A 12,365-nucleotide genomic window follows, 5' to 3' on the forward strand; every position below is an offset into this window, starting at 1 on the left:
TTGGGGGGTTCTACTGAAAACTTTTAAAAAATAACTTACCAAAGCAAATGGGTTAGGATGTATACAACTAATAGTAAATTGTAAATACTAGTATAGATTCATTTCTTTTGGTTGTTGTATAAGATGTGCTAAAAAAAACTTACATACCTTGAATATTTCGTGTAATCATATGCATGTATATGGTTCAAATATCAATACCACCTTAATTCTAAATTATTATACAAAGATAATTATTGATTTTCTTATTTAAAATGAGAAAATCAATAGTTATTGACTAGACTATGTCTCATCTCTAAAGTTGCACTGCCGTCAATGGCTGCACATCTTAGAGGTAAGGAGTACGTCAGGAGTTGCAATTTTGCACTCAAATCATGTGCACATAAAATAAACCAGACTTGTAGGTAGTCGGGGACCAAGAACCGGGTCAAAATAAAATACAAAATGCTGAGACTGTTTGTAGAAACAGGCGTGAGTGTGAAATTTGCACATGTGTTGCTCACGCTCCCTGAGACATAGTCTCGTCCCAAGAATGGCTTTGCCATTTTACTTGTCTTTCTATATACTATTTAAATTCATAGAAATTATAACCATTAATATACTTTACCTCATCAAATCCTCTATGAGGTTTTATGACCATTCTAGAACTGTAATTAGTAACTCTAACATATTTATTGTTTGGTGGGCAGGAAGGATGATCAGCAGCTCGAGAAACTAGGACCATTACATTATTAGAGTAATCAATCTGCAAAAATTTCATAGTTGTATGTTAAATAATAAATAAAACAGTTTATATTCACATATTTTTAAATTAAAAAATTGCTAAATATTATCAGGGTATCTTACTACTAACATTAAAATTACAAGTGAAGTCTCCTGAACATCCACAACCAGAATAATTAACTTCAAGGTTAATCAAATATTATTTTTCAATTTAATAAATTTTATTTTGAGATAAAAAATCAGAAACTTATCAAACTGAAAAATTTACTATGTAACACAGTAAAATATAAGGACATAAAGGCCATTAAATTGAAAAATTTACTCTTCACTAATCTTGTAATTAAAAACATATTCCACTTAACAAATGGAACAGATATTGGCTAATAATGCTTCTACAAAACATGAGTAAGGTATAGTTTTTCTATTGTAACCAATAACATTAAACTCCAAGCATAAGAATTGCTTGTGGCTTGTTATTCTATAAGATTACAAATAATGAAGACCTCTGTTACAATTATATAAATGCTTATTGATATTAATCAATGAATTATAAGCAAATAAATACAGTTAAATTCTCCAATTACACTGAGCAATATGATTGATGCAGTTACAGCATCTCATGCTATTCTGAAAATATTTTTTTATTTCTCTAATTTTCTTGTCATCATTGTTTAAATAGCTGCTATATAGTCATTTCTTAAATGAAAACACTCAAAGTGAAACTAATTTTAATATTTCAAGTTTCAATAGGAAAGATTATTTCAAAATTTATATAGCTGAAAACATTCCAATTCAACATGACATAATAAGACACTTGCTTATTTTCAACATATGTTAATAAATTTTAAAATGACTAATAGTTAGTAAATTAATTTTATTCAGATTATTATTAATTGTTGTTAATAATAATTATGTATTCACAATACAAAATTTAAACAAGTTTGTTAGCTAAATCAATCAATTGAAAATAGCTTATATGTATGAGGTGCATACCAGAAGTATGTACCATTTCTAGCAGGCACACAACAAATTATATAAGCATTCCCTCTCAGAACAAATTTGAACAAGCCTTCACCACCTTGTAAAGTACCATTAGTGTGCCAGCAGCAGGACACACTAATGGAACTCCATCCCTATATAAATAAATATAGATTGAAAAATGTGATATAATGTTTTGTAACCCAATATTTTAATAATTTTAATTGGTGATGTCTACATTAAACAGTATGCTGTTTTGAAAATAGTTTTGTGTAAAATTGCTGTATAATTTGTTTCATTTCATTTACTGTAGTCTGAAGAAAACCAATACTGGTGACTTGTATAGTGAATAAAATAAAATAAAAACTTTTTTTTAATTTCAAGTATCTTTGAATGATGGAATATGAAAAACATGTAAATGGGTTTTTTTTCCTTTTGAGTATTTAAATAACATTAATTTGTCATCACATCATGCTTCAACAAATTGATTTCTAAAAAGGCAAATTTATCAAAACAAATTGTATGAAAAGAATTGCATTGAATTTTTCCAGATTAAATCAAAAATGTAAAAAAAAAAAATGTACATATTATTGCAAAATTAATATTATATGTATATGAAATAATTAATTAAATAAAGAACTTAATTATTTTTAAAAGTAATAAACAAATTAGTTTTAAATTTAGTATAAATAATAAATAATTAAATGTAACTTACATAACATCGCCTCACATACACATATTCCCTACTATACATGGGATACTATAATATATATAAAAAATGGTTGTAAGTATTTAAATTACCATTTAAAATTGTATAATTATAAATTTTAACTTTTGCAAAGAAAAAAATATGTTTGTTACTGTTTATAAAACAGAATGTCATCAATTTAAAAAATAGCAATAAAATCAATTTTAATATTCAAAGCTTTTATATAAAAGTATATAATAAAATTCTAAAAATCTTTACCAAGACAAAATTTTTCCCATTTAACTTTAAAAATTCTGGTGAGTTAGGCTTTTCTATTTTCAAAATTGAAATATTTATTATATATTATACAAATCATTATCATCATGTATTATACATATCAAGAAATAAAATACTTGTTTGCAAAAATTGTGAAAGTCAGGAATAGATAGTGTCAAGCCACATTTTTAGTCAAATTGAACTAATTATGCCATCTGCACATAAATAGTAGGCTAGAATGCAGTTTCAAAAATTTGCTGAAAATGCCAGTAGATGATAGTATCTGCCATAGAACCTCAAACAATGCTTCATATTGCCCCAAACAATTTTTTGAAGATTCTGGCAGCAAGACAGTGTCTAGCATCAGTCATTAGAGGCAGTACCATGGCAAGCAGGCCACAGATTCAGTTGAATAATGAATTGGGCAATTGGTCAATAAATAAGGACATGGATTCTCATTATCAACTGCCAGGAACTGATGTTTCAACCACAAAGATTAATGCTGCTGAGGTTAATGTTGCTTGGCATTATCTTTATCCTAAAATATGACTTTTCATATTTCATCAGCAGGCAGACTTTTTTTCCACAAATAAAATTAATTCTGATTGTTTTGCATAGAAATGAGTTTTTGTGATTAGGTTAATATTAAGTGTTTAAACAAAACAAATGTGGCTTGGCAGTTTCCTCATATTTACAAAAATCAACTTAGGACTGTCAGAGATACTTTTTTCAATGGTCTATGTCTGACAATCATAAGTGCAAAGATAGTTATAAGGCTAGGATACTTACTCACTACATATCACAAAGCTTTTTGACTTGCTTTTCGTGATATATGACCATGTCAATCTAAACAACTCCACATGATAATTAGTTCCCATTAGTAAGCATGTACTGTAACTTAATTTAGTAGTGAACATTTAACCTTCAAGATCTTGAAATAAATTGCCAAAAAGTATACATTATTGCACTGATACAAGTGCAAGTGATCCCTTGCTTAATGCAATTTTCGATTAACACATGAAATTAATTGCAGCAATCCTTTTATACATGCAGCAGAAGTTTTAATTAATGTGGCTTTACCAACTGTTTTTATTGTACTTAACAAAGGTACCATATTTGATTAATGCAATTTTGATATATGTAATAGCATCAAAGGATTAATTAATTGCTTTAATCAAGAGATACCTCTATTGTAATGTTTTTCATCACAAATATAAGATTTCTGGAATGGACTGATGTATGTATGTATGTATGTATGTATGTAATCAATAATTTCATTACAGTAATTTATTCCTCTTTTTCTAACACTTATGTGTGTACCTACATTTGTTGATTATTGCAATATGATAATGATTCAATCAAACAAGTTTCTTTTCTTTTCAAAACATAAATCCTAAAATACATTGTTAAATCCATTTAAAATAATGCTTTTTTTATTTTATTATCTCTTTATTAAATTTATACAATACTTACAGGATAATGCATAACCCAATGAATAACTTCACTACCATCTTCACCTTCTCTGTCAATAATATCTAATTTAATTACAAGTTTATCCCATTTCTTTCGATATTCAGTATCTTTCTAATAACATGAAAAAAATTATTATTAATATCTTTTGTTTAAAATCAATTTAAAAAACATTTTTAATTTTATTTGAAGGAATATTTCATTTTTATCTTAAATTTTATTTCTAGTCAATAAATAAACTACACTTTCTTTTTAAGAAAAAAATGCAGATTATTTTGATTACTTTAAACTTTTTGAGAAAATATTAATCATATAACAAGTAGATTCCTATAAGAAAAAAAAATTATTTACAATGGCACTGTTGTATTCATTTTTTGTAAAAAGTCAAGCACTTGCATCATTCAAATACTATTGATCCTTAATATAATGGACTAATGAAGTGAAGCAATGGCCCAATAGTGCTGATAGTCCAGTATACATATATACTGGATGTCATACATATATAAAGTCAAGAGCAACTATAAAACATACTTTGTTTATTTCTTATCTCATATAATCTATATTATAGTAATATAAAGAAAATAAGTATCACATTTCCAAGCAATGGATATATATGTTATGGACAAAGTGATTAATACGGGCATTATTCATAATGCCCGGTCATTATGAATAATGACCAACAAAATCAGGCATTGTAATAAATTTCAATAATTTATCAAATTGACCAGTCATTATGAATACTGCTACTACCTAGTCGGGCAAAGTGATGATAATACGTTGAGGAGTGATCATCCGACATACGCTAGCCAATCAGAACTTACATCTTAGTTGTGCATGCATATTGCATTTAGTACTGAATTTTAATTTATGTGACCAGTAGTAAATCTTTTTTCTTTGACAAAAGTAACGATCGTGGAGGAATCATTAAGTGACATGAACAACCAATTAAACGAATTAATAGCAGAAAAAGGTGAAAACAATTAAATTTTTACAAAATCAGCATATTTGTTAATGATAGAAAAAGTGAGAGTCAAAAATGGAAGTTACTTCTAACTTACCGGAAGAATATCAGTTAATAGTACTTTGAAATAATTCACAAAAAATAAATATTTCTAAATGAAATAAGTGGAGTTTTTTTAATCAAATTTAAAATTCAGTACTAAACATGATACACACACGCGACTGATTGCCGACTGGCTAGCATATGTCGGATGATCACTCCTCAACGTATTATCATCACTTTGCTCGACTAGGTGGTAGCAATATTCATAATGACCGGTCAATTTGGTAAATGAATCAATATTTATCACACTGTGTGCCCTTTTTGGTCATTATAAATAATGCCCGATTAATCACTTTGTCCATAACATATACAATAGTAGCTTCTGACACAGTGCCTAGAGGACAATCTGCACATTTAACAGCTAGGTCTGATATTCTCAAATACTGCTACTCTCACAGATGCTATGTAACAAATGGATTTGGTGCATTATTTCAAAAATCTATTATATCAGAGCTCATAAATATCAAGAATCAACAAAATTACATTTATGTATCCACCATAATAATAAGTTACTTTAATTTATTGTTTAACATTTTCAATTACTACAGAATTATTTCAAACAAATGTATCTATTTTCTAAATATTTACACTTTACCAATAACCTTTATCATAAAATCATTGAAGATTACAATAATAATAAATCTAACTCATAAGAGACACAGACACCATAAAGCAGCCCTGAATTCAAAAGGGTCTATCTTAAAAGAGTGACATCTTAACAATCTCAGTCAGGATCACATTGACAGAACTGCAACACACTGCTAACTGACTTACAGATATCTCTTTGGAGGGACAGTTGTATATGACTATTGTGAGTTCTTCTAGGTCATAAATCCAAAAAAAAACTATAGAAAACACATTTAAAAACACAGCATTCACAGATACCTGTAACCACAAAATGTTTTAAAATTTAAATATGCCTATTGATACTACACTAGGGGCTTGATCCAATTTACTTTGTTGCATTTTGTGATGACTCATTGTTACATATTGCTGTTACAACAACATTAACATTAAGTAACATTAATGTCAAATGATAATGGTGAATTAACGAAGAAACTTTTTCTTGTTCTGAAATCCTCTCAAGCCAAAATGGCTGTGCCAGAATGGATGTGCCAAAACATGCAGTCACACACAATATAGAGGGTACGTTTGTAAAGTTGAACGAGTTAAACGAGAATGACATCATCGTTATTCTTATTTCGTTAGACTTTTTGAAAGATTCGTTTATAACTAAATGGCTGTTTCTAAAATCGAAGATGTGAATGTTGCTAGTGCAGCCTTATCTAAAAATTTTTCTTAGATTGCTTCGGGTGAACAGTTATTTCAATCATTTCACCTTTTAATTCCCACTCGAGTAGATTTAGAAACATCGATATTGTCGAGCGCCATTTTCTTAAAGTAAACTAACTCTTTCCTTCGTAAGCTTTGTTAGAGTTTCGTTCAAAACGTCATCACTGCAGAGCATGCGCACTGAGCAAGACTACTATTTTTCGAATGATTTGTTACTAATGCATTTAACTCGTTTGACTTTACGAATGTACCCAGACATAACTGTTCCAAATAGAGTTTGAAAAAGCTCAGTTTAGCTTAGCTATTTCAAGCTGAGCTGAAGTATTGGAAGCAAGCTGTGAATTTGGACTGAAGCTGAGGTAGGGTGTGTTGCAACAAGTCCAGTTTTGAAATTAAATTGCATCTGTAATAATAACAGATACATAGTATGTCAGATATATTTTCATTTATCTGTTATTAAAATGAGAGCATTCAAATAAAAACTACTTGAGCATTAAGCAATTAAACTACAAATAACTTTTAGGTTAAGATTATTAAAAGTAATAAAAAGTAACATTTTAAAATAATAGAAATAATGACAATCATTTCCAGCAAAACATGTACAGTACAGTCCTGATAATTCAAAGTAGTCAGGACCAAGACTACCTCAAATTAGAAAAAACTCAGAATGTAGAGTTGAGCTGTAAAGTTGCAACCAGCTTTCAGCTGGAGTCCAGCTGAGAGCTGAACTGACTGTCAAAATTCTTAGCTGTAGTTCAGATCAGCTCATTTGGTAGAACTCTAGTTCCAAACATCCACTGAAACAATTCAGCAACAAGTTGCTTAACTTTCCCAGAAACATTTGGTGGTGTTATATTTTATTATTATTAACTTTTTATAGCTTTAGTTATTATAAAATGGAAAAAAGCTTAATTTTGAGGATAGGGATGGGTTTTATAAAAAATTCTAATGCTAATAATGAGTATAATCATCATTAAGTGTGATCCTACTAGAGATAGATACACATGATCCCATTTATCTCCCCACACCTTTGACCTTTAACCACCAAAATTTAATAGCATTAATCCCCTAATAAACAAACATCCCCACAAAATTCAGAAATTTTTCACAAAAAGCATGGAAGTTATTAAACTTCAAACAGGATGAAGAAAATCGTGCCCCACTTACACATCCATACATATAGAAATTACCTGTGATCTTTTTTGCATTTCTCAATGTTTCGAGGTCCAGAGTCCAAAACTGTAAAAATCTTGGGGGAATCATTTTTTGACTAATAGCCATACTTTCTCTCTGTTATATATAACAGCTGGGAATAGTAAAAATTAATAGGTACTCAGAACTCACCCATAAATAAAGCATCTGTGGAGAATGGATAGGGTACTTATTGTGCCTGTAGTTCTTTCTTGCACAGGATTCATGTCACATACACTATATAAAGTCTGAAACTTTTAAGCAGTACAGTACAGTACAGTACAGTAAACAATACAAGCATTACACTACAGAAACCTGCCATACTAAACATGTTATAGTCAGTAAATTCTTAAAACACAGAAACATATATAAATACACTCAAACCTGTTTTTGTGCGGTCTATTTTTGTGCGATTTTTTATTTGTGCGATTTGTTTTTTGTGTGCAGTATATGAATTTCAATCAAATTGGTATACTGCACAAAAATAATTGCACAAAACACATTGCACGTATAAAAAATCGCACAAAAACAGGTTTGAGTGTAGCTTGTACACAAAACAATAGCACTTGGAACCTGTATGTTGTAGAGTTATATGCAATCTATATTGTAAACATAAATGTTAGAAATGCAGATCATTTGCTAAATATCTCATTTATCTAATTAAAATGCTACTGTAAAAGATGTTATATACCATTAATTATTATTTAGTTGTATAATTTTAGCTTGAATGTATTTTTTTTTTTCTTGTTTTATGGAGGCCAGTCATTTCTAGCCTTTATAAAGGCTATAGACAGCTTTACCATAAAATTAATAAATAAAATAAATTGTCATAAATTAATTTCGATTACTAAGTTATAATATCTTAATTGTAATAACATGGATATAAAAATTAATGATTTCCATTAACTGTCATAAATAATAAAATTTTAATCAAAAAGATAACATCAGACATACATAATATAATTAATTTTCAAATATTTTATATTTTGTAACTACTAAATCTTTTATACAATAAATTAATATTTACCTGAACATGGAAAAATACTCGAGGTGGTATATCAAAAAATGATCCATATACTATAACAAAAATGATGATAATTTAAAATTTATTTATGCAATTAAAATTACTTTTTAAATCATAAAGATAAATCTAAAATATCTTTATTGTAAAAGTTGTTATTCTACAGTTACATTCAGAATTAAATCAAATATTGACTATATTTGTAAAAGAAAACTAAAATAATCAATAGATGGAGAAGTTGACATCGACGCTCAACCTGATGGCATTTCCTGACACCAACTGGATAGTATTTACCAAACTTTGAAATCTTTTCCCATAACTCAAGCCTTTTGTGTTTACCTTTTTAACAAAGAATTTATAATATAATATAATAACTGTCACATATAATTGAGACATTATTTAATTAAATAAATAATTTTACTATATCATTGTTTAACTTTATGACAATTTTTCATTTGAATAGTGGGAGTTTAATGCTCTAGCATGTAATTCTGAATTCTGCTGGGGACCTCACACTGAACTGGATTTCTATTTTGTCAATAGAAGAATTTAACAAGTAACATGATCAGGAAAAATGAGCATCAGGACCGTTCATCTGTTGAAGAATTGTGAAGAACAGTTTGCAACTCTTTTTATATCCAATAGTCATTAGAAAATATACATAATACACACATAAGGGAAAAATAGTGCCAATATTTACTGTAGTGGCTGAATTTTAAACTAAAATTTATTCCTGAAAATTGAAATGGTATACTCAGGACAGTATGTATGTACAGGTATACTTCACTTTACATCTGTAATTGGTTCCAGGAGAGGCAATGTAAGTCAAATTTACTTGTCTTCGAATTTACCTGTCACTAGGTTAAACCACAAATTACCATTCCCAGTTCTGTATTTTATTTATAAATGAATTTTTAATAATATATGGTTAATAAAAATCTATTTTAAGCTTACAAACAAATAAATTTTAGTTTTTAATATAGTACAGAAAAAAGTAATCTAAATTTACGAATATTTGTAAATGTACATGTTTACAATTTGGTGATGTTTACAGTACAGTACATCGCAGATTCTTTATTTGTGAATGTGCTTTCTCTAAGACATTATAAAATAAAATGATTTTTTAAGGTTAAATAACAAATACAGTTATTAAAATTATTTTGTGATAGTAAAAAATAAACTAATTTATGTTAAATTTACCAAATATCGAGTGGCACTGACAACGACACAAACGGTAGATATTGGAACTACCGTGGAAAATGCCAATAATGAGCACTTAAAGACTGCTAAATAAGACAACAATACAGAAACACAGAAGTTCTCATGTTTCGTTCTCTAGGATATACACAGTGACAATAATTAACCCGTACAAAGTTTGTAGCAATGCTGCACCTGAACTTTTTTACTGTCACCAATTTACATACTATTGTTTAATTCTCCATGATTTGCTGCCCGTGTAGATGTACTTTCGATGTAATAAGGGTTAGTCCTTTATTTTTTTAAGAATGTCGAACAAACGTTGTGCAATTTTGGAGCTATTCCAGCAAGGAAAACATCGATGTGAAATTGTTCGTCTGCTCAGTGTTCCAAAAATGACAGTCTCGGATGTAGTTTGGCGATTCAAGGAGCTTGGCCACGATGGTGACCATCCTGGATGTGGAAGAAAGTGCACTGTCAACACGTCTAGAAACCGCAAGATCATCACAAAGCAAGTTGACCGACATGCAAAGGTCTCCATGAGAAAAATTGCTCGTGAGATCAAAATCAATCACAAATCGGTGTGGTTAATGGCGAAAAAGGAACTCGTACTCAAGCCCTACAAGGTCCAAAAAGTTCAGCTCCTCATTGATGAAAACAAGTGCGTGAGACTCCAAAGATCCTGTCAATTCAAGTGTTGGGCCGCAGGTCAACAATGGGAGTGCATTCTCTTCACAGATGAGAAGCTTCTCTCTGTACAACCATCAAAATGACAGGAACTGGTCCGCGGAGGCTCCCAGATGCTCAGCCGTCATCGAACATCACCAAAATCCAATGTCAGTCATGGTTTGGGGCGGAATTTGTGCAAGCGGCAAGACACCCCTTGTTTTCGTCGATCAAGGGGCCAAAATCAATCAAGACGTGTACCACCGTGACATTCTTGAGGCCGTGGTACTTCTGTGAGCTCAGCAGCATTTTGGCAGTGTGAAATGGACGTTTCAGCAGGACTCAGCGCCGACACACAGGGCGAAGAAGACTCAGGAGTGTGCAAGGCTCATTTTCCTGATTTCATCTCGTCTGCAGAATGGCCACCATACTCGCCGAATCTGAACCCGATGGCCTACAGTGTGTGGTCCATTTTGGAGGCCAGGGTCTGTTCTAAGCGCCACGAAAGTTTGGAGTCACTGAAGCAATCCTTGCACTGGGAGTGAGACAAACTGTCTCCAGAAGAGCGCGGCCCATCACCAAGAATTTCAAAATGCATTTGGGGCTCTGAATCAAGGCAAAAGGAGGCCACTTTGAAACTGACTGAATATCTGATTAATACGTAAAGTATTGTCACTGTTATATGCTGTTGTTTTGCTAATTTTCATTTCTTTAATAAATTTACGATGCAAAAAGTTTGTATGGGTTAATTATTGTCACCCTGTATGATGATTATATTAACATTTACTGTAAATGTACATTTTTTTAATATGATTTTATATGCTTTTAATGCTTTTCTAGTGATATTACAACTTCAATATTTATGGCAGACGGATGTAAAGTCAAATAAAATGACTTAAACCTGATTTTTATTTTTCCATATACTTTTTTGACAAATGACGTATAATTGAGAACGACATAACTTGAGATATACCTGTATATCAAATTTGATTGAGATTTACCAACAATTCTACAGAGCTCTGAACCTACTCTTTATTTATGAACAATCATCTTGACTGTACCATGAACAACTAACAATCAAAATGATTAAAGTTTAAAATATTAGTTAAAATTGATAACAAATACTCATTGGCATAGATGTTTAAGCTGATAGGCATTTTTAAGTTGTCTTTTCATGCTATTACCCAAAACAATAATAACTAAAACAAACTGATTACAAAGCAGTTTAATAAGTGTATTTTAACTTATGTCTGACACAAGCTAATTCTGATAACATTACGTAACTTAGCAAACAAGATAGTAATATCCTTAATTACAATAAGTAAATTCTAATATATATTTTAAATTAAAATTTGTACATGTAATGCTTGATGATGTTTCTCTACAGTTTTGATTGCAAGAAAAGCGAGCCAATAGCATATGGAGAATTATCTTACTTGTTTAACTGGTATGATTTGAACTTGGAAAGCTTTGATGAACCAAATTTATTTTGGGTATACTATAGATTACTCCCTATGGAATTTCGTGTGTTTGGGAATCTGAACTCAGGGGACCGAGACGAGTTCAACGATACTTTACTTTTGGACCGGAGACAAAAAATAAAAAAGTTATCATACTTTTTTCCGGCGATCGCGCGATGATAGGGAGTCGCTAAGTCGGCCTCGCTATCGCGATCGGGAGTCACGTGGCTTGCCATTAAAATTGCCTTTAGTAGACGTTTCCCCCTTTTTTTACTTTGTTCAAGAACTACCGTGAATCGATTACTAGTTTAGCACATGGCGGCGTGTGGTGGCGCCCATACG

General features: G+C 30.4%; 1 protein-coding gene across 1 annotated transcript in view; it reads right to left on the bottom strand.

Annotated features, from left to right (window-relative positions):
• The window catches only part of LOC136979922 (stAR-related lipid transfer protein 7, mitochondrial-like), a 40,031-nt gene that overhangs the window by 10,040 nt on the left and 17,626 nt on the right, over nucleotides 1-12,365 (bottom strand). The window contains exons 3-6 of the mRNA XM_067275968.1: nucleotides 8,707-8,756; nucleotides 4,136-4,246; nucleotides 2,414-2,458; nucleotides 605-742 (exon numbers count right to left, since the gene is read on the bottom strand). Of these exons, the coding sequence (XP_067132069.1) occupies nucleotides 605-742; nucleotides 2,414-2,458; nucleotides 4,136-4,246; nucleotides 8,707-8,756 (344 nt within the window). The remainder of the gene's footprint in view (nucleotides 1-604; nucleotides 743-2,413; nucleotides 2,459-4,135; nucleotides 4,247-8,706; nucleotides 8,757-12,365) is intronic.

The sequence above is a fragment of the Centruroides vittatus genome, unplaced genomic scaffold, assembly GCF_030686945.1.
Source record: "Centruroides vittatus isolate TY-2023 unplaced genomic scaffold, ASM3068694v2 contig_651, whole genome shotgun sequence".
NCBI lineage: Eukaryota > Metazoa > Arthropoda > Arachnida > Scorpiones > Buthidae > Centruroides > Centruroides vittatus.